The 24407-nt window shown below is 41.9% G+C and overlaps 1 protein-coding gene across 3 annotated transcripts in view; it reads left to right on the top strand.

The window, feature by feature from the left end:
* LOC106599578 (thymocyte selection-associated high mobility group box protein TOX) overlaps positions 1-24407 on the top strand; it is an 80841-nt gene that overhangs the window by 12254 nt on the left and 44180 nt on the right. For all 3 annotated transcript variants that reach the window (XM_014190867.1, XM_014190869.1, XM_014190870.1), the window contains exon 2: positions 23383-23448. In XM_014190867.1, coding sequence (XP_014046342.1) covers positions 23383-23448 — 66 coding nt within the window. The remainder of the gene's footprint in view (positions 1-23382; positions 23449-24407) is intronic.

The raw sequence follows: 24407 nt of genomic DNA on the forward strand, positions 1-24407 counted from the left end.
TAAAATATAAGTTCTCCTGCAACAGGGTGATCAGATTCAGATCTTACGTCTGTATGACGCTAACACAAAGACAACCTCCAACTTCTGTAAGATGTGATACAAAACACACTGCCTCAATCCTATATAATTAGCTACTTCTCCCTGGCATTGTGGTGGATGTAGTGTTGCATAGACAAAGCCAAAGGATCAGCTAATTAAGTCGCTGAACATAATGATCATAAAATCTGGACGTCTGTTGGTTCCAGTTTGGCGCGGTTATCCGTGTTTCACCCTTTCCGTATCGCACACTTAGAATCTCTGGCACTGAATGGTGATTGGGATCCGTCCTACAAAGGCGGACGCACACGCACACGCGCGGGAACGCACACGCACAATCATGCATGCACACACAAACACAGAGCGATGACACACACTCACACACACACTTCCCTGGCTTGAGTGTGCCCAAAGATATGAAAGAGTGATTAGGCTCCTGGTTTGAGAATACAGTCCAAACAGATGGGCCGTGAATAACGGATCCAGAATAGCCTAATTGTTTGGTTTAATCTCCAAGCAAAACATATTGCCATCATTTTCACATGAAGATAATTCTTCCCTCTGTTTTCTTAGTGTTTGGATTAAGTGACTTTTTGTGGTGGGGTGGCTAGAGCTTTTGGAGAGATTTTAAGAATTGCTTTATTATAGTATAAACATGATTGACTACAATGGTGAACATGATTGACTACTATGGTTAACATGATTGACTACTATGGTTAACATGATTGACTACTATGGTTAACATGATTGACCACTATGGTTAACATGATTGACTACTATGGTGAACATGATTGACTACTATGGTTAACATGATTGACTACTATGGTTAACATGATTGACAACTATGGTGAACATGATTGACTACTATGGTTAACATGATTGACTACTATGGTTAACACGATTGACTACTATGGTGAACATGATTGACTACTATGGTTAACATGATTGACTACTATGGTTAACATGATTGACTACTATGGTAAACATGATTGACTACTATGGTTAACACGATTGACTACTATGGTGAACATGATTGACTACTATGGTTAACACGATTGACTACTATGGTGAACATGATTGACTACTATGGTTAACATGATTGACTACTATGGTTAACATGATTGACTACTATGGTAAACATGATTGACTACTATGGTTAACACGATTGACTACTATGGTGAACATGATTGACTACTATGGTTAACATGATTGACTACTATGGTTAACATGATTGACTACTATGGTTAACATGATTGACTACTATGGTGAACATGATTGACTACTATGGTTAACATGATTGACTACTATGGTTAACATGATTGACTACTATGGTTAACATGATTGACCACTATGGTTAACATGATTGACTACTATGGTGAACATGATTGACTACTATGGTTAACATGATTGACTACTATGGTTAACATGATTGACTACTATGGTTAACATGATTGACTACTATGGTTAACATGATTGACTACTATGGTGAACATGATTGACTACTATGGTTAACATGATTGACTACTATGGTGAACATGATTGACTACTATGGTTAACATGATTGACTACATTCATGTGTTGTGTGTTTAGACTGTCTTTGCCATAACCATGATTTATATATTGTATTTCTGTCTTAGCTGGTGTTTCTGTTTATTTATTGTATTTCTGTCTTAGCTGGTGTTTCTGTCAAATTACTACCTTTGTATATGTTCTTTGTGGGCGTGTGTGTGTGTCTGCTGTGTGTGTATATATGTTGTGTGCGTTTGTGTGTGTGTGCGTGCATGCACCTGCCAATCGTTATCATACTATAGTACTATCTACTACTCTCATACTGTATATTATGCTCTCTGTCCTATAGTCCTATAGCAACAACACTCAGTTACAGTACAGTACATCTACAGGCTGTGCTCTTTCCATGACAGACTGACCAGGTGAATCCAGGTGAAAGTTATGATCCCTTATTGATATCACTTGTTAAATCCACTTCAATCAGTGTAGATGAAGGGGAGGAGACAGGTTAAAGAATGATTTTTAAGCCTTGAGACAATTGAGACATGGATTGTGTATGTGTGTCATTCAGAGAGTGATTGGGCAAGACAAAAGTTTTAAGTGCCTTTGAACGGGGTATGGTAGTAAGTGCCAGGCGCACCCGTTTGTGTCAAGAACTGCAACACTGCTGGGTTTTTCACGCTGAACAGTTTCCCGTGTGCATCAAGAAAGGTCCACCACTCAAAGGACATCCAGACAACTTGACACAACTATGGCAAGCATTGAAGTCAACATGGATCTCCCAACATGGGCCAGTCCATGCCCCGGAGGTGGGGGGGGTGTTCTTAATGGTTCTCTTTGCAATTCTAAAGACATAGAGATAAAGATATAGAAGTCCTTTATAGTGTACATACTAAATGAATCTGCTATTGCTACATACATTTTTTGACTTTTATATTAATGTTGTTTACCCATTGATTTTTGAGAATATAACTTATGAAAACCTCATGAACTTAGTTTAACTGTTGTACCTGTTCAGAACCCCAAATATACGCTTTTTTTACTCCATTGTTTGTAAACAAACACTGTAAAGCCTCAAAACATGGCTAAAACTATACATTTGATCTCATGGATGGGCAGTACTTGCATCTATGTCTATGAATTTGAGAGAGGTTATATTTCCACCTGTGCCAACCCTCAGTCGTTGACCAAATTCAGTGGCGGGGTGTCCGCTTTGTTATTGTTTGAACTCCAGATCTTTATTGAATGATCTATCCATACTTACACATTATATAGGTCAGAAGATGGGTTGGGCCTCTATCCATATATCTGTTTCCCTATCCTCTTTAATTCTGAACAGTTATCCATATATCTGTTTCCCTATCCTCCTTCATTCTGAACAGTTATCCATATATCTGTTTCCCTATCCTCCTTCATTCTGAACAGTTATCCATATATCTGTTTCCCTATCCTCCTTCATTCTGAACAGTTATCCATATATCTGTTTCCCTATCCTCCTTCATTCTGAACAGTTATCCATATATCTGTTTCCCTATCCTCCTTCATTCTGAACAGTTATCCATATATCTGTTTCCCTATCCTCCTTCATTCTGAACAGTTGTAATTCTCTTAAGTGTGCTGTCGTTCTGTGTTTTTAGTCTACTATATACAGTATGTGGCCTTTGAAAAGCTGTATTTGAACTTACCATCGAGCCAGAATAGCAGTCGTTGAGAGAGTAATTGCATGTTTGACTTTGAGGGAAACTGCTGTAATTCAGAGCTCATGGTGGAGTTCACTGCTCCGAAGCGGCAGGCACCCATGCGCTTTCATTTCAAAAGCCAGAAGATCAGTCAATAGGTTTTTTCTTGATATATTGGTAGATATTTATGAATTTACCACAGTACTGACTACTGTGGCACCACTGTATAACTGGTTGTTTCCGTATTATATACAATAGTTACCTGATTACAACGTATGGGAGTCCGTTTACTGGGTTGCCATGTTGTTCTCTATGCATTATGTAAACGGCATCATCAATAACAATTTACAGCCATAATCAAATAAGCAAGGATTTATATGTTGTGACTATGCAATATAGAAAAGGATAGGATTTAATAATAATGTGTGCTATAATAATAATATAACATATAATAATGTTCTATATTATCATGAGAAGAACTGGAAAGGAGAGGAAAATAGGAGGAAACAGAGAGAGAGAGGACTAACATATAGGGCATTTCACTAGGAAACCAGCTGAGAGTCATATCCAATTTAGTTTTGCATTAGTCAGAGGCTCTCAGTGGTTTAGTATGGAGGGCGAGAGCTGGGCCTGAAAAAGGCTTCCTAACCAGGCTGCTTTAAAAAGGAACCTTGTGGCTTAACCTACACAAGATAATCTTCCATAAGAAAGATGCTTATCCATGCATAAGTATAGGGCTCTTGCTCGCTGTTTATGAAATAGCTTTTACTTTTTATATGGGACTGCTTTTAGGGTTTTTGGACATTTTAAATGTAGCTAAATGTTGAGGGAAAATTATATTTTGGGGTTTAAAGAGAATCACATTTTCTGGTGAAATATTCCCTGCCTGACCTGAAATGACATGTACCCACCCATGTCTGTGGCCTGCCCATATCTACTCTTTAGGTTATAACGAGTGCCTGGAGTTTTTCCTGAAGAGACATCTATCTACACTAACTATACCAGACATTAGGAACACCTTCCTAATATTGAGTTGCACCTCAGTTTGTCGGGGCATGGACTCTACGAGGTGTCGAAAGCCTTCCACAGGGATGGTGGCCCATGTTGACTCCAATGCTTCCCACAGTTGTGTCAAGTTGGATGTCTTTTGGTGGTGGATCTTTCTTGATACACAAGGGAAACTGTTGAACGTGAAAAACCCAGCAGTGTTTCCGTTCTTGACACAAACCTGTGCGACTGGCACATACTACTATACCCCATTCAAAGGCACTCTTGCCCATTCAGCGTCTGAATGGCCCACATACACAATCCATGTCTCAAGGCTTAAATCCTTCTTTAAACAGTCTACTCCATTTCATCTACATTGATTGAAGTGGATTTAACAGGTAACATCAATAAGGGATCATAGCTTTCACCTGGATTCACCTGGTCAGTCTATGTCATGGAAAGGGCTGGTGTTGTTAATGTTTTGTATACACAGTGTATATGGCTGTGGTCAGGGAAAACTCCTGGCCCTATGGTCTCTGGGCTATCTGATGATAACATCTGCCTTTCATCCTTATAACACTGTCCATCCCATTTCCATAGTAACAGCAACGTCTGTACCCTGCTCATGTCTGTTCTGTCCGGTCTATCGGTCTGAAGTTGCAGTTCGGCACTGATCTAGTATCAGCTCACCTTCCCCAAATCCTTAAATCAGTGTCTCGGCACAAGAGGGGCTATTTCTCCCTACTCCCACAAATTCTTTTTTTTAAAGGAACTCAGTCCAGCTTTAAACGTACTCTTAAAAGTTGTAGTAGTAGAATGCACAAGGTGGAATTTCGATATTTGGTAGCACATCATCAGTTCCTATTGTCATGTTAGTCATTGTGTACCTTAGAGAGATATTTATAGCTTGTCAGAAATGTCCAGATCAACTAGACCATGTCAGCTAACATTTTTTTAATGTAGGTTTTTTAGCCCCTTAGATTTGTTGTAATTTTTTTGTCACTCAAATATCACATGAATCCACATTAGACATGGCAAAATGTATAGAATTGCAGGAAATAAGTTTCAAACGTGCTAAATTCTCTCTACCAACAAGAGGGGTGAGAACAGTTTGTGTCATGAACAGTACTTGTGCCCATAGAAATAGACGTTGTGAGTGCGCAAGGGGGGGGGGGGGTTCCCTAATGCTGGAAGGGGGGCCCAGAGTGAAAAACTTTTGGAACCCCTGCAGTAGTCTACTGTACAGTAGCCATGGTAACGGGGACTATGGCTGTAGCGTGGGTAATGGGTTCTGTCCTGTACTCTGTTCTGTATAAACAGCAGGCGCCATGGAGGCAGGGTGACATGACAGATATATTACCTCTTTGTGTAAACCAGCAACAGCTGCACTATTGTAATTAAACACAGGTTAAAAAGAGAGAACCCCGTACAAACAAAGGAGTCTGGTTACTATACTGTAGTGGCAGATCCTGAGGTGTAGGGAGAGATTAGGTCTATTGAAGCTCACGAGTGAATTGATAGGATGTAGTTTCCCAAATAAGACACTGAGCTAAAGTCAGTTTTGCATTATTCAGTCCCTCCAGTATTCCATGATACCACATATTTTTTCTAATTCAACAATTCTCTGCATATTGCACGGGGACTTGCAAATTCTACCAATCACCGCACTATTTCTGCATAAAACTGTCAAATAATAGCAATATTATCATATAAAACGGACCCTTCACAGCAGTACAAAAAGAGGGCTCGCTATTTCAACCAATCACCGCACATTTACTGCATAATATGGTTCAATCAAGCCACACGTCAGCAAACCTTTTACCTCGTCAGGGCATTTTTGCAACAAATTGGACAAAATCATCGCAAATTGCCATGCAAAATGTCAGAATTTCCGGGGCAAAATGCTTGATTTGCAAATATGACAAAAAATCTCTGCGAAATCCTGGAGTGACTGATTAGTGCCCCTAATGGTTAAGATTAGGCATGAGTAAGATAAAGCTGATTCTAGATCTGTGGCTATGGTGTTCTGTGTGCTTTTTCCCTTTTCCTAGTTCTCTTTGTTTAAAGGGATTGGGATCTAAAAAGACTCAGATTCAGTTTAGACTAAGTAGTTTGACTGCTATACATCAAAGCAGGGGCGCAACTTTGGTTTTAGAAGTGTGGGGGACAGCCTACCCGACCGCTCGGGGGCATCCGCATGGTCCTAAAGCACACCGTTGCCTTGTTTTGTATCACATTCCAATGATGAAACTGGGGGGGACAAAAATGCAATTTCAGAATGTGTGGGGGGACATGTCCCCGCTGTCCCCAGTGAAAGTTGCACCCCTGCATTGTCTAGTTATCTTACTGTAGCCCAGCTCTGTGATTGTAGCCTAGGCTATCCCAGATGCATATGACTCTCTGGGTTTGTTTTCCTCACAGTCTGACACCCCTACTGAGTCGTATCACATCTGTGTGCGTTCCTGTTTATATTACACCTATCTATATGTTAATCTACATCTACATGTTAATCTATATGTAAATGTACGCATGAAACACTAGGTGTGATGCAGTTCGTATAGCGATAGGGACTAAAGGCATACTAGGTTCGGTTTTCTCCCAGCAAATGTCTATGCCTAGCATACTCCCTTAAAAGTTATTTGCTTGAAAAATGAGAAAGAAGTGGCAATATTACTGTTTGTCCCTCTTGAGACGCCGTAGCAACATCATAGCCAGTGTTCCTCAGAATAGATAGAATAAATCTAAGATTAATGAAGAAATCTGTAATTAATTAACTAAGATGTTGCAGTATTTCTCAAGTAAAGATAAATGCATGAAAACTAGTCATCGCTTATTGAACGACAACATGTCTAGCTTCATTGAAGAATCCTGTCCATAGCTCCCAATCCTACCAGGAGTAGTACTGTTGACCAATCACAGACGAAGGGGTGTAGACTTCAGCTATCTAACTTTGACTTGCCTCAAACAAAGAAAATTGTGTGCGCGAACAGCCTAAAAAAAACTTTACGAAAACCGAAATGAACAAAACGTCATAACTCTTCCGGTTTTCATCATCTCGTTCTAACCAGGGACTTATTCAGACCTGGGACACCAGGTGAGTGCAATTCACTTCCATGTAGAAACAAAAAACAGAAGTGTTTCAGCCTTCCAAGACTGGAATTGAGCAGTATTCACATGTGAAAATCAGATTTGTCGTTTCACATGTGAAAATCTCTTGGGTGAATGAAGCGTCTTGCCATAGAGATCCGGCATTTACAAAATGACTCTGATTGGCCCAAGGGGGCATTATAATAATGAACTGTACATACATTAGTCACAAGCAATATCTCAGACACAACTGGCCCGATTTTTAAGAAACTTGGTTGAATGATGCATCTTGCCATACGCTGATTGGCCAAAGGGGGGCGCTACATCATTTGTGGGAGACCACATGTTTACTGTTGCCTTTTTTTAATCATGGTTAGCAGTCATACAAACGTTTTTCACATGTGAAAGTGAAAATCTAATTTGTAGTTTCAGATGTAAGAAGACTCCACATTTACTCCAATGTTTGTAAACAAAGTAAATGTAAACAAGCACTGTATAGCCTAAAAATATCTGTCGGCACTGGCCTGATTTTGACTAAACTTGGGTGAATAATGCGTCTTGCCATAGAGATCAGGCATTTACAAAATGACACTGATAGGCACAAGGGAGGTGCTATAGTAATGAATTGAAATTCCAAACTTTGAACAAGCAAATCTCCTGTCCTGTTTGAGCTTGAATTGTTGTCACTAATTGTGTCTGCATAATTTGTGGGGAACAACATGTTTACTGTTGCCTTGTTAATGTTTCAATGAAGGATTCAAGCATTCCAGTAATAGTGTTATTATATGATGCAATCCTTTAGTAAGTGACTTACTTTTGTGCCATTAACATCAAGGAAAACGCCTGAAGTCGAGAACAAAAATTCTTCTTATTACAATCAAAAATAATGATATTGAAAGCAAAACATAAACCCAAAAGTATTGATAGTAAAAGAAAATATTTCAAGGTAATATTTTTTAAATGCGAGTGCAAATGAATTGTAAATGGACGGTAAAAAAAATAGTTTTTTTTTAATGATTGCGCAATTAAATAAAACTCCTCCCTCTTTCCTGCAATTTTCCCTATCTTTGGTTATGTTACCCTGGCCTTTGCTTTCTCTGCCTTTTTCCCAGTTGCATGTTTTGGCACATTCATTACAGCAAAAATACACCCTGCATCCCACTGCTGGTTTATTTCTGAAGCTAAGCAGGGTTGGTCCTGGATGGGAGACGAGGTGTAGCTGACAGTGGTGAAAAATAAACATGGTATTTTTGTTGTTGTTAACAATTACAAAAACAATTCACATGAGGGAAAATCCCATGTAAAAAACGGACATGTGAAACTATGGTGGTACTAGCTAGCTAAGGCTTCATTGTAGCTGATTTATTACATTTGACTTTTAGTCGTTTAGCTATACCGATGGACTTATGATAAGTCAATTCAACTAAAGGAAGTGAAGCTGAATCACATATGAAGATCATCCCAAGTTAAATTGGATTCAAGAATAGCTTTTAGCAGTAACATCAATGACGAGGTCTCATATCCTTCTGTAACGGATCCTTTTGGAATGATGTCACTTCTTGTTAGTAGAGACCCCTTGTTCATTCTAGTATTACGTCTTTGTCGAAGTGGCACATATGAGTTAATAGTTAATACTGTACATGTTACAGAACACTCTCCATGTTACACAGGTTCCCTATGAGACTATGCCAATTCTCCTTCATTTATGATGGTTCCAACAGACAGACAGTTGATCGTACATATCAGTGCCCGGGGCTGTGTAGCGGTCTAAGCTCCCGACTCCAGACCACATCAAATCAAATCACATTTTATTGGTCACATGGATAGCAGATGGTAATGCGAGTGTAGCGAAATGCTTGTGCTTCTAGTTCCGACAGTGCAGTAATATCTAACAAGTAATCTAATAATTCCCCAACAACTACCTAATACACACAAATCTAAAGGAGTGAATGAGAATATGTTCATATAAGTATATGGATGAGCGATGGCCGAGTGGCATAGGCAAGGTGTAATAGATGGTATAAAATACAGTATATACATGTGATTCAGAGTAATGTAAGATATGTAAATATTATTAAAGTGGCATTATTTAAAGTGGCATTGTTTAAAGTGAATAGTGATCCATTTATTAAAGTGTCCAGTGATTGGGTCTCAATGTTGGCAGCAGCCTCTCTGAGAGTGATTGCTGTTTAGCAGTCTGATGGCCTTGAGATAGAAGCTGTTCTTCAATCTCTCGGGCCCAGCTTTGATCCACCTGTACTGACCTCTTCTTCTGGATGGTAGCGGTGTGAACAGGCAGTGGCTTGGGTGGTTGTTATCGATGATCTTTTTGGCCTTCCTGTGACATCGGGTGCTGTAGGTGTCATGGAGGGCAGGTAGTTTGCCCCCGGTGATAGGTTGTGCAGGGTGCACCACCCTTTGGAGATCCTTGTGGTTGAGGGCGGTGCAGTTGCCATACCAGGCTGTGATAAAGCCCGACAGGATGCTCTTGATTGTGCATCTGTAAAAGTTTGTCAGGGTTTTGGGTGACAAGCCAAATTTCTTCAGCCTCCTGAGGTTGAAGAGGCGCTGTTGTGCCTTCTTCACCACACTGTCTGTGTGGGTGGACCATTTCAGTTTGTCTGTGATGTGTATGCCCAGGAACTTAAAACGTTCCACTTTCTCCACTGCTGTCCCTTTGATGTGGATGGGGGGTGCTCCCTATGATCTTTGATTAGCCTCTCAAAGCACTTCATGATGACAGAAGTGAGTGCTACGGGGCGGTAATAATTTAGTTCAGTTATCTTTGCCTTCTTGGGTACAGGAACAATGTTAGCCATCTTGAATCATGTGGGGACAACAGACTGGGATAGGGATTGGTTGAATATGTCCGTAAACACACCAGCCAGCTGGTCTGCGCATGCTCTGAGGACCCGGCTAGGGATGCCATTTGGGCCAGCAGCCTTGCGAGGGTTAACACGTTTAAATGTTTAACTCACGTCTGCCTCGGAGAAGGAGGGCGCAGTCCTTGTTAGCGAGCCGCGTCGTTGGCACTGTATTATCCTCAAAGCGGGCAAAGAAGGTGTTTAGTTTGTCTGGAAGCGTGATGCAGGTGTCCGTGGCATATACCCCCTGCCAAACCTTTGTCTATGCCCCTACTATCTGTCTCCAGCTGTACTGGAAAATATAATCATAAAGATTATACATATCAGCAACTGTCTGTCAGTATGATCTCAGGTTAAATGATGTATCAGTTGCTTGATTCTGGTGGAGATGCGTTTATAATTGTCCCATGGTGATTTCCTGATTAAAAGCTTAATGACTGAACAAGACTCCCGAAGTCAGTTTTGATCTTCATAACAGATGGTGGAATTATTTTCTATTCAGAATTCAGATTCTGTAAATCAGACTTGAGAAGATGGAAATGTGGGGTCTGTCAGTTTGTTGCATTGGGGATAAAAAACTGCTTGTTAATGATCTAATAAGCATGTTACCTGTTGTGTTAAGCAGGTGTCACAAGAGGTGACGAGAGAGAGAGATGTGGAGAGAAAGAGAGGGCATCTAAATTGAAAGGGATGCTGATTCATATTTTAATGAGGCACTGTGCAAGGCGTTTTGCTAAGAGAATGATTCACCCAACATCTGAATTAATTGGGCTGGAAGTTAGATTTTAGATTAATTTAATGGGACATTGACAAAGGGTTATGTTGGGGAAACATAATGGCTGAAATGAGAACTTAGTTACCAGCCTGTTATCATGTCCCTGGGTTGGTATTTGTTCATTGTACCAAGTAGTGATTGTGTGTTTGCACAGTGTGGTTGGTCGCAGTGTAGTTGGTCGCAGTGTGGTTGGTCACAGTTGGTATTCTGTATAAATAGTTTTGTAATATACCTTGTGTGTCATCATACTGTAAGTGATTAAATGTAATTGTTGAGTTATTTCTGATTGTGTGTCTGCGTGTTTGTGTGTTTGTGTTTTCGTCTGTTATCTCTGGCAGCCCCTACAGATGTTTAACTTGCAGTGTATTTGAATTTTAAAAGGGCTTCTGAAGTTTGTAATTTCCACTTTGAAGTTTAAGACTTGATTTTCCCTTACATAAAATGTATCAACCCCTACAAAAATGTCCATTATTATAATCCACATAATAATTCACATTACCTGTTGCTGCAAACTTGCTCAAATGAAGATCCGACATATAGTATGTAGGTTATCTTTCAGCACAAGGTATATCGTCATATTGCTCCACATTGTGCCTTGGCATAAAGCAGCACAGAAACCACCCTCACCAATTCAAAGAAGCATAACAAAAAAGCACTAGAAATCAACTGATCTAACTTTCAGCTGTAGCATCCTGAGATAAACTGATCAACTTTCAGCTGTAGCATCCTGAGATAAACTGATCAACTTTCAGCTGTAGCATCCTGAGATAAACTGATCAACTTTCAGCTGTAGCATCCTGAGATAAACTGATCAACTTTCAGCTGTAGCATCCTGAGATAAACTGATCAACTTTCAGCTGTAGCATCCTGAGATAAACTGATCAACTTTCAGCTGTAGCATCCTGAGATAAACTGATCAACTTTCAGCTGTAGCATCCTGAGATAAACTGATCAACTTTCAGCTGTAGCATCCTGAGATAAACTGATCAACTTTCAGCTGTAGCATCCTGAGATAAACTGATCTAACTTTCAGCTGTAGCATCCTGAGATAAACTGATCAACTTTCAGCTGTAGCATCCTGAGATAAACTGATCTAACTTTCAGCTGTAGCATCCTGCGATAAACTGATCAACTTTCAGCTGTAGCATCCTGAGATAAACTGATCAACTTTCAGCTGTAGCATCCTGAGATAAACTGATCAACTTTCAGCTGTAGCATCCTGAGATAAACTAATCTAACGTTAAGCTGTAGCATCCTGAGATAAACTGATCAACTTTCAGCTGTAGCATCCTGAGATAAACTGATCTAACTTTCAGCTGTAGCATCCTGAGATAAACTGATCAACTTTCAGCTGTAGAATCCTGAGATAAACTGATCAACTTTCAGCTGTAGCATCCTGAGATAAACTGATCTAACCTTCAGCTGTAGCATCCTGAGATAAACTGATCAACTTTCAGCTGTAGCATCCTGAGATAAACTGATCTAACCTTCAGCTGTAACATCCTGAGATAAACTGATCAACTTTCAGCTGTAGCATCCTGAGATAAACTGATCCAACGTTAAGCTGTAACATCCTGAGATAAACTGATCAACTTTCAGCTGTAGCATCCTGAGATAAACTGATCTAACTTTCAGCTGTAGCATCCTGAGATAAACTGATCTAACTTTCAGCTGTAGCATCCTGAGATAAACTGATCAACTTTCAGCTGTAGCATCCTGAGATAAACTGATCAACTTTCAGCTGTAGCATCCTGAGATAAACTGATCTAACTTTCAGCTGTAGCATCCTGAGATAAACTGATCAACTTTCAGCTCTAGCATCCTGAGATAAACTGATCAACTTTCAGCTGTAGCATCCTGAGATAAACTGATCTAACTTTCAGCTGTAGCATCCTGAGATAAACTGATCTAACTTTCAGCTGTAGCATCCTGAGATAAACTGATCAACTTTCAGCTGTAGCATCCTGAGATAAACTGATCTAACTTTCAGCTGTAGCATCCTGAGATAAACTGATCAACTTTCAGCTGTAGCATCCTGAGATAAACTGATCAACTTTCAGCTCTAGCATCCTGAGATAAACTGATCAACTTTCAGCTGTAGCATCCTGAGATAAACTGATCTAACCTTCAGCTGTAACATCCTGAGATAAACTGATCAACTTTCAGCTGTAGCATCCTGAGATAAACTGATCTAACGTTAAGCTGTAACATCCTGAGATAAACTGATCAACTTTCAGCTGTAGCATCCTGAGATAAACTGATCTAACTTTCAGCTGTAGCATCCTGAGATAAACTGATCTAACTTTCAGCTGTAGCATCCTGAGATAAACTGATCAACTTTCAGCTGTAGCATCCTGAGATAAACTGATCAACTTTCAGCTGTAGCATCCTGAGATAAACTGATCTAACTTTCAGCTGTAGCATCCTGAGATAAACTGATCAACTTTCAGCTGTAGCATCCTGAGATAAACTGATCAACTTTCAGCTCTAGCATCCTGAGATAAACTGATCAACTTTCAGCTGTAGCATCCTGAGATAAACTGATCTAACTTTCAGCTGTAGCATCCTGAGATAAACTGATCTAACTTTCAGCTGTAGCATCCTGAGATAAACTGATCAACTTTCAGCTGTAGCATCCTGAGATAAACTGATCTAACTTTCAGCTGTAGCATCCTGAGATAAACTGATCAACTTTCAGCTGTAGCATCCTGAGATAAACTGATCAACTTTCAGCTCTAGCATCCTGAGATAAACTGATCAACTTTCAGCTGTAGCATCCTGAGATAAACTGATCAACTTTCAGCTGTAGCATCCTGAGATAAACTGATCAACTTTCAGCTGTAGCATCCTGAGATAAACTGATCTAACTTTCAGCTGTAGCATCCTGAGATAAACTGATCAACTTTCAGCTGTAGCATCCTGAGATAAACTGATCAACTTTCAGCTGTAGCATCCTGAGATAAACTGATCTAACTTTCAGCTGTAGCATCCTGAGATAAACTGATCAACTTTCAGCTCTAGCATCCTGAGATAAACTGATCTAACTTTCAGCTGTAGCATCCTGAGATAAACTGATCAACTTTCAGCTGTAGCATCCTGAGATAAACGGATCAACTTTCAGCTGTAGCATCCTGAGATAAACGGATCAACTTTACCTTGGTCTAAACACGCTGCACAGTGTGGTTCCTCACACTACAGCAGGTACAATCACAAAATAGGAAATACATGTACTGTACTTACAAGATCAAACAAGCAAATCAAAAATATATCTTAGATTATGCAGGGTCTGAGAAACGTTCATGAAATTGAAAGGTGATATCAAACCTAATTTTCTTCACAGATTAAAAGGAAAGTGTCAAATCCTGACTGAGGGCATAACTCAAACACTGGTGTTAAATCATCATAATGTTTTGATTATATGAAACATCGTTATCGTTTTTTCCATTAAAACCCCCTTATCCTCTGTCGTTATAAACTCACATTTTTACCACTATGAATTACAGCTCCTTACAGCACTCACTCCTGTCTTTACGAGGCAGTGCCAGAGAGGGTGAAACACTACCAGGCTATGATTTATATAGGCCTGAATCCCTACTCCCTCTCTCACTCACTCTCTCCCTCTACCCAGTGATATGAGTCACAGCAGGGCTTGATAGGTAGTCATGAAAGTGGCTGTTATAGTCAGATAGGTAGTCATGAAGTGGCTGTTATAGTCAGATAGGTAGTCATGAAGTGGCCTGGCTGTTATAGTCAGATAGGTAGTCATGAAGTGGCTGTTATAGTCAGATAGGTAGTCATGAAAGTGGCTGTTATAGTCAGATAGGTAGTCATGAAGTGGCCTGGCTGTTATAGTCAGATAGGTAGTCATGAAGTGGCCTGGCTGTTATAGTCAGATAGGTAGTCATGAAGTGGCTGTTATAGTCAGATAGGTAGTCATGAAGTGGCTGTTATAGTCAGATAGGTAGTCATGAAGTGGCCTGGCTGTTATAGTCAGATAGGTAGTCATGAAGTGGCCTGGCTGTTATAGTCAGATAGGTAGTCATGAAGTGGCCTGGCTGTTATAGTCAGATAGGTAGTCATGAAGTGGCCTGGCTGTTATAGTCATCAATTACAGTGCTGGGACATAGAAGAAGACACACTCAGCCTTACTCCAGACCCTCACCAAATTGGCATTTGGGAAAAAAGAAGGGAGAAAGAGAGACAGAGAGAGAGAATCACTTGGAGATGTATTGTGCCACAGACGGAGGTTGTTCATCAAGGCTATGATTTGGAGTCCAAGATTAATGCCACACTTGATATTGAATACTGGGGGAGCAGAAACTGAGATCCACACTCCTCCCCCTTCTCCCTCTCCCACCCCTCTCTCTTTTTCATCCCCCTTTTGCTCTTTCTCCCCCTTGTTCGCTCACTCTACCCCATTCCTTCCTCTCTCTTGTTTCTCCCCTATCTCTCTCTTCCCTTTCCTCATTTATTCATCCCTCTACCCTTATTCCTCTCTCTATTCCCCCTCCCTCATCTCTATTCTCCCTCTCCCTCCCTTCCCCCTCTCTCTTCCCTTCCCTTCCCCCCACTCCCCTCCTCTCTCTCTCTCCTCTTCCCCCCACTCCCGTCCTTTCTTCCCCCCCACTCCCCTCCTCTCTCTCTCTCTCTCTCCATGGCGACCCTGACCCACTTAGCTAGCTGCTTGTTATTCAGACTAGGGTTTATCCACGGAGAGAGTGTGTGTAATTTGGTTTGACAACAAACCCAGTCATGCTCCTCACAGGGTAGGGCTGCGTGATATCAACAGCCCTCCCCACACAGCCACATGTGATGCTGGAAATGAAACACTATCAGATCAGACCCACTGTGACGTTAGAGTAATAGAGAGAAAGACCACAGAGATGTGCAGTGTTGTAGATAGAGAATGAATGGACGGTAATGGTGATGGACAGGATCTTGACGTAGCACTGCACATGGTGTTGGGGGGGACGCTAACATGCTGCAATAGTATGTGAAGACACTAATACTTTATTTTATTTATTTTACCGTTATTTTGCCAGGTAAGTTGACTGAGAACACGTTCTTATTTACAGCAACGACCTGGGGAATAGTTACAGGGGAGAGGAGGGGGATGAATGAGCCAATTGTAAGCTGGGGATGATTAGGTGACCATGATGGTATGAGAGCCAGATTGGGAATGTAGCCAGGACACCAGGGTTAACACCTCTACTCTAACAATAAGTGCCATGGGATCTTTAGTGACCACAGAGAGTCAGGACACCCGTTTAGCGTGCCATCCGAAAGACGGCCCAATCAGTGTCCCCAATCACTGCCCTGGGGCATTGGGGTATTTTATTTAGACCAGAGGAAAGAGTGCCTCCTACTGGCCCTCCAACACCACTTCCAGCAGCATCTGGTCTCCCATCCAGGGACCAAACCTGCTTAGATTCAGAAGCAAGCCAGCAGTGGGATGATACATTTGAGATATGAGGATATGTGTGCATACAGCAAAATAAAGTGTTATCAAGCATTGTAGTAGTGTTTTAGGTCTTGAGTTGCAGTCCACACAAAGTAACCTGTAGTAGTATTTGGGCCTCATTTTTATTTTGGGTATGTCGGTAGTGAAACAGCAATGTTACCCACTGCATATAGAGACATACTTTATTAAGATAAGCCTTTGGTTGCAACATAAAAAGCTCCCAGAATATAGGAGCCTCTTATGTTCCTCTTCTCCGGCCTCAGAGAAAAACCGATGAAGAGTGAAATAGGTTCCGCCGTCTGATTCACATCTGAACGCGTAAGATGGAAAGAAAATGACAAAAATCATCACAATTTCCACTTCTTTTTTTTGGACTCTGTCAGACTGATATTCTAGACAGGTATGTCCTCTGCGTCGGTCTGTTTGCAGACACTGAAGAGACTGCACTGAAAACTAGCGTTAGCATAGCATAGCTTCCATGGAACGACACTGTGTGTACGTCACAACATTTAATCATCCTCTACACCTCTATGACCAAAAAGACTAGAACAATGAAGGAGATTACGGCATGCCCATCTGCGTCATAGGAGCCTATCGAGTACAACCAAGCAATAAAGGAAAGAGCACAGGTGCAGAGGCAGAAAATAGAACTCACTCTATTTCATTACAGTATGTATCAGCGAGCAGGAGATCTGTCAGTTCGGCACATATCATCCCGCGCCAGGAAAAGCAAATGGATAAAGCCAATTTGACAAAGGGGTCAATATACACCATCCAATAAAAAATGGAATCTACAAGACCTGTCAGGGGCTATAAACATCACGGTAATGACCCAACTGTTCAACAGAAATACATTCAGATCAAATGGGCTCTCTCTCATTGGTCTAGTCTAGTCTGCTTGGGTTATTCTCTAGTTTTGCCTTATACAATGTTTACTGTATATTTGATGAGGAAAATGCCACACCCACAGCGCAACAGTGTTTAGTATATTGAAAAAAGGCAGCGGGAGAAACTGTTGTCACAACGACCACTTTGACTGACTATTACTGTTGGGAGGAACTCCTGAACCAAACAATGGGATGCTGTCCCGGGCACTGACACTCTTTATAGTTGACAGCAAAGAGCATCTATTGGTTTATTTGAGTGAATGGGCGGGGTCAGATGACTCCAGTCATTATAGGGGTCAGAGTTTCTATATGCACCACTTATTACATGAAATGGCTGTTAGCCTATATTTATCAAAATCAGAACACATTTGGGGTTTATCTAACAGTAGCATAAGTCACTGAGGCTAACAAAAGTAGCACTCCCCCATGTGTTTGTTTGGTCTCACAGCATGTCAATGTATTGGTTTATTAGCTTGGTGTTTATGTTGGCTATGCTCTACAGTTTACAGTTTACTCCCATCATTATGTAACTTTATGGAAGAAGAGAGAGAAATGGTTTGATGAAGAATGATCAAATACAAATCTTAGAATCAACTATTAAAGACTACCAGAACCCACTGGATTCTCCAATTACATTGAATGAACTAGAGGACAACATACAAACCCTCCAATCCCAAAAAGGCCTGTGGTGTTGATGGTATCCTAAGTGAAATTATAAAATATACCGACCACAAATTACAATTGGCTATAATTCAACTCTTTAACATCATCCTCAGCTCTGGCATCTTCCCCAATATTTAGAACCAAGGACTGATCACCCCAATCCACAAAAGTAGAGACAAATTTGACCCCAATAACTACCGTGGAATATGTGTCAACAGCAACCTTGGGAAAATCCTCTGCATTATCATTAACAGCAGACTCTTACATTTCCTCAGTGAAAACAATATACTTATTAGCAAATGTCAAGTTGGCTTTTTACCAAACTACCGTACGACAGGTGTTGGGGGAAAAACATAAGACATTATATAATCCATGTACACAAACAACAGGTGTGCGGTTACAATTGGCAAACAACACACACATTTCTTTCCACAGGGCCGTGGGGTGAGACAGGGATGCAATTTGAGCCCCACCCTCTTCAACATATATATAAACAAATTCGTAAGGCACTAGAACAGTCTGCAGCACCCGGTCTCACCCTACTAGAATCTGAAGTCAAATGTCTACTGTTTGCTGATGATCTGGTGCTTCTGTCCCCAACTGAGGAGGTCCTACAGCAGCACCTAGATCTTCTGCACAGATTCTGTCAGACCTGGGCCCTGACAGTAAATCTCAGTAAGACAAAATTAATGGTGTTCCAAACAGGTCCAGTTGCCAGGACCACATACAAATTCCATCTAGACACCGTTGCCCTAGAGCACACAAAAAACTATACATACCTCGGCCTAAATATCAGCTCCACAGGTGACTTCCACAAAGCTGTGAACAATTTGAGAGACAAGCCAAGAAGGGCCTTCTACCCCATCAAAGGGAACATACAATTTGGCATACCAATTAGGATCTGGCTGAAATACTTGAATCAGTTATAGAACCCATTGCCCTTTATGGTTGTGAGGTCTGGGGTCCGCTCACCAACCAAGAATTCACAAAATGAGACAAACACCAAATTGAGACTCTGCATGCAGAATTCTGCAAAAATATCCTCTGTGTACAACGTAAAACACCAAATAATGCATGCAGAACAGAATTAGGCCGATGCCCGCTAATTATCAAATTCCAAAAAAGAGCTGTTAAATTCTACAACCACCTAAAAAGAAGAGATTCCCAAACCTTCCATAACAAAGCCATCACCAACAGAGAGACGAACCTGGAGAAGAGTCCCCTAAGCAAGCTGGTCCTGGGGCTCTGCTCACAAACACAAACAGACCCCACAGAGGCCCAGAACAGCAACACAATTAGACCCAACCAAATCATGAGAAAACAAATAGATAATTACTTGACACATTGGAAAGAATAAAAAAAAAACAGAGAGTACAACAGTGGCAGAATATCTTACCACTGTGACTGACCCAGTATTAAGCTTTGACTATGTACGGACCTGGCTCTCAAGAGAAGACAGGCTATGTGCACACTGCCCACAAAATGAGGTGGAAACTGAGCTGCACTTCCTAACCTCCTGCCAAATGTATGACCATATTAGAGACACATATTTCCCTCAGATTACACAGATCCACAAAGAATTTGAAAACAAATCCAATTTTGATAAACTCCCATATCTACTGGGTGAAATACCACAGTGTGCCATCACAGCAGCAAGATGTGTGACCTGTTCCCACAAGAAAAGGGCAAACAACATTGTAAATACAACCCATATTTATGTTTATTTATTTTCTCTTTCGTACTTTAACTATTTGCACATCGTTATAACACTGTATATAGCCATAATATAACATTTGAAATGTCTCTATTTCTTTTGAACTTTTGTGAGTGTAATGTTTACTGTTCATTTTATATTGTTTATTTCACTTTTGTTTATGATCTATTTCACTTACTTTGGCAATGTAAACATATGTTTCCCATGCCAATAAAGCCCTTTGAACTGAATTGAGAGAGAGAGAGAAAAACCCTGTTGAGACCACATGTTATACTGTGCAAGAGAGTCAGGTCTCATAGAACTTGTATAGATAGTTTTTCCTGCTGTTGTGAGTCTGTTCCATGTAATCATTAATAATGCAGAGGTGTTGGTTCATTTGGAGGAATGAGTGTCTGTGTTACTAACCCTACAGCCTCCCCTGTCCTTGGACTGCCAGGCAGATGCTCCATTCCAAACTCTGTAGAGAGAGGGGGGGGGGGATTGTCTTACAAGAGGTCAGCCATGACACCCTGTTTTGGCTTTTTGTTGATTTAGTCATCCGATCGCTCATTTGCATTGGTGTGACAGCTGGCGAATGGTGAGCAGTCGTTTGTCCGGTGTCTACCTGTGTGGATGGGCTTAGCTTTTTCTAAAGGTGGCGTCTTTTACGGACAGTGTGGTCCCTTGTAGGACAGGACAGGTGCATGGGATGGTTCGAACAGGATGATACTGCTGAGGTTGAGACAGAGCTCTTTGTCCAATCACCTCGTACTAAAACTGTCCTAGCACCAATCACAACTCTGTATCTTGTATCCAATGCAGATATGAACAAATCCCCTATAAGGAGATGATATTTGTTAAATTACCCTATGGAAATGTCAGTCTGTTGGAAGCCATTTGTGGTCAGGCTCAGTTTAGTTCTACTCTCACACCGAGTGAGTGAGGTTTTAGCAAGACTGGTGTGCCATACAGCTGGTTTTGGACGACTCCTTTACCATTTACTCATCTAAAACACACTTTAAAGAAAGGGACAGAATTTTTTGAACACTCCACAAGTTGGGCTGGGGATTCAAAACAGTTCCCTATTACAGACCCATTTCACTAATACATACTGGCATCAAAAGAAAAGTAGCTTATTTGTTTTGAGACTAATAATGTGTTAGAAGTGGAGCAAGTCACCCTGAACTAAGAGATCACAGATGTTAAGAGGGTAGAGGGGGAAAAAGGCAATGCAGTACGTACATTTAAACTGGAACACTGCCAAAACCCATGGGGCTCGGTGTTTATTCAAGAACAACTGGCTGAATGAAATCATAATGGACATATGCACTGAATCACAAGAAACGTTGACGTTGAATCAATTGCATTTTAGCTATACTAGTAAATCTCCATTTCCATTGCTTACAAAGTGTGTGTGTGTGTGTGTGTGTGTGTGTGTGTGTGTGTGTGTGTGTGTGTGTGTGTGTGTGTGTGTGTGTGTGTGTGTGTGTGTGTGTGTGTGTGTGTGTGTGTGTGTGTGTGTGTGTGTGTGGTGTGAATCACTATAGGCCTAACTCAAAGCAGTATAGTGTAAGTGGGGATGCAGCATGGACAGACAGACAGACAGACAGAGGGGCTTTTCTGTTTTATAACAGATTGCACATGAAAGGATTGCATTCAAGCCTTTCCTTTGTGGCTTGTAATTACTAGTGTGCTAATTGCTTCAAATTGCTGACATCTCGAGTCGATAAGGATGAGAACAAGGCCTTCAAAGGGAAGTTGTCCGAAAAGGGAAAGACAATAACCCTGAACAAAGACAACAACAAAAGGAAAACATCAGTTTGCATGACTAATATAATACTCTCTCTCTCTCTTCCTCTACCCCTCTCTTTTGTAATGTTCTTCTTTCTTTTTCTCTCTCTCAATTCAATTCAAAGGAGCTTTATTGGCATGGGAAATGTATGTTTACATTGCCTAAATAAGTGAAATAAACAATAAACAAAACTGAGAAGAAACTAATTTAACAACATCAACAAAAACTATTAGAAATTAACAGTAAACATTGCACTCACCCCTTTATATCTCTATCTCTGTCTCCCTCTCTCTCCCCTCTCTGTCTTCCCCCTCTATCTCTATCTCTCTCTCTGTCTTCCCCCTCTATCTCTGTCTCCTTCTCTGTCTTCCCCCTCTATCTCTGTCTCTCTCTCCACTCTGTCTTCCCCCTCTATCTCTGTCTCCCTCTCTGTCTTCCCCCTCTATCTCTGTCTCCCTCTCTCTCCCCTCTCTGTCTTCCCCCTCTGTCTCCCTCTCCCCCTCTCTGTCTTCCCCCTCTATCTCTGTCTCCCTCTCTGTCTTCCCCCTCTATCTCTGTCTCCCTCTCTCGCTCCCCTCTCTGTTTCCCCCCTCTATCTCTGTCTCCCTCTCCCCCTCTCTGTCTTCCCCCTCTATCTCTGTCTCCCTCTCCCCCTCTCTGTCTTCCCCCTCTATCTCTGTCTCCCTCTCTGTCTTCCCCCTCTATCTCTGTCTCCCTCTCTCGCTCCCCTCTCTGTTTCCCCCTCTATCTCTGTCTCCCTCTCCCCCTCTGTTTCCCCCCTCTATCTCTGTCTCCCTCTCTCTCTCCCCTATTTGTCTTCCCCCTCTATCTCTGTCTCCCTCTCCCCCTCTCTGTTTCCCCCCTCTATCTCTGTCTCCCTCTCCCCCTCTCTGTTTCCCCCCCTCTATCTCTGTCTCCCTCTCCCCCTCTCTGTCTTCCCCCTCTATCTCTGTCTCCCTCTCCCCCTCTCTGTTTCCCCCCTCTATCTCTGTCTCCGTCTCTCTCTCCCCTCTCTGTCTTCCCCCTCTATCTCTGTCTCCCTCTCTCTCCCCTCTCTGTCTTCCCCCTCTATCTCTGTCTCCCTCTCTCTCTCCACTCTCTGTCTTCCCCCTCTATCTCTGTCTCCCTCTCTCTCTCCACTCTCTGTCTTCCCCCTCTATCTCTGTCTCCCTCTCCCCCTCTCTGTTTCCCCCCTCTATCTCTGTCTCCCTCTCTCTCTCCCCTCTCTGTCTTCCCCCTCTATCTCTGTCTCCCTCTCTCTCTCCCCTCTCTGTCTTCCCCCTCTATCTCTGTCTCCCTCTCCCCCTCTCTGTCTTCCCCCTCTATCTCTGTCTCCCTCTCTCTCTCCCCTATTTGTCTTCCCCCTCTATCTCTGTCTCCCTCTCTCTCTCCACTCTCTGTCTTCCCCCTCTATCTCTGTCTCCCTCTCCCCCTCTCTGTCTTCCCCCTCTATCTCTGTCTCCCTCTCTCTCTCCCCTCTCTGTCTTCCCCCTCTATCTCTGTCTCCCTCTCCCCCTCTCTGTCTTCCCCCCTCTATCTCTGTCTCCCTCTCTCTCTCCCCTATTTGTCTTCCCCCTCTATCTCTGTCTCCCTCTCTCTCTCCACTCTCTGTCTTCCCCCTCTATCTCTGTCTCCCTCTCCCCCTCTCTGTCTTCCCCCTCTATCTCTGTCTCCCTCTCCCCCTCTCTGTCTTCCCCCTCTATCTCTGTCTCCCTCTCCCCCTCTCTGTCTTCCCCCTCTATCTCTGTCTCCCTCTCTCTCTCCACTCTCTGTCTTCCCCCTCTATCTCTGTCTCCCTCTCTCTCTCCACTCTCTGTCTTCCCCCTCTATCTCTGTCTCCCTCTCCCCCTCTCTGTCTTCCCCCTCTATCTCTGTCTCCGTCTCATTTTCCTAAGTAAAGTGAATAGTACTCTAACTGTGTTCTTGTTGTGTTCTCTGTGTGTTTGCAGTACGACAGTGAGGCCATGTTCCTGGGCATGCCAGAGGCTGGCCTGGACTTTGTGCCAACCAACCAGGTGGGTTAATTACTCTTCCCTGTGCTTTTGTTTTAAATCCTAATTAGACACATTTAAGCTGACGCATCGCTAAATTAGCGCCCACTATCAGTCGCCACCATAATCAGGGACTATTATAACATGTAAACAGTGCATTTAAACCTCGTTGCATCCTAATCAAATAAAGCCACTAACTGCACAGTTGTTTTGTTGTTAGAGAGATTTTATTTTATTTCCAGTTCAACTTACAGTTCTACCTAGCTTCAGCCAAGCTGTGCCTGTTTGAGCTTGCCTGGCTTAATGAGCCAATAGAATAGTCCCAAAACGGTAAACGATCAAATAGTACCTGAACCCAGGTCTGATAGAGTATACAGCTGCTTAAAGATGGAATCCGCATTAGGGGAACCAGCGCCACTGTTCTCCCCAGTCCCTTTGTTATTGTTATATACGAAACAGAGTTGAGGAGCGTCCAAACGGAGATGAGAAGCGGGGTAAAAACATTTTGCGGAACATATTCTGCTGTTTTATCACGTGTGCAATGATGTCCGAGGGGGGAAAAAAACAGTGTTCATTGTTTGCGGTGTCTTGAGGTTGTTTTAATATCCCAAACGGACATGGCAAATTCACCATTCGGGATTCCAGCTTCAAAAGGCCTATAAATGAACATTTATCACTGAAAATAGGGGCATTTAGCTTTCATGTGTACATGTGTTGCAGGCTGTTTCTCCATGTATTATAGTGTGAGTGCTAACTATAATACATCACCAAAAGTGTGTGGACGCCCCTTCAAATTAGTGGATTCGGCTGTTTCAGCCATAGCTGTTGCTGACAGGTGTATAAAATTTAGCACACAGTCATGCAATCTCCATAGACAAACACTGGCAGTAGAATGGTCTTACTGAAGAGCTCAGTGACTTTCAATGTGGCACCGTCATACAACGCCACCTTTCCAACAAGTCAGTTCATCAAATGTCTGCCCT

Source organism: Salmo salar, chromosome ssa03 (genome assembly GCF_905237065.1).
Source record: "Salmo salar chromosome ssa03, Ssal_v3.1, whole genome shotgun sequence".
NCBI lineage: Eukaryota > Metazoa > Chordata > Actinopteri > Salmoniformes > Salmonidae > Salmo > Salmo salar.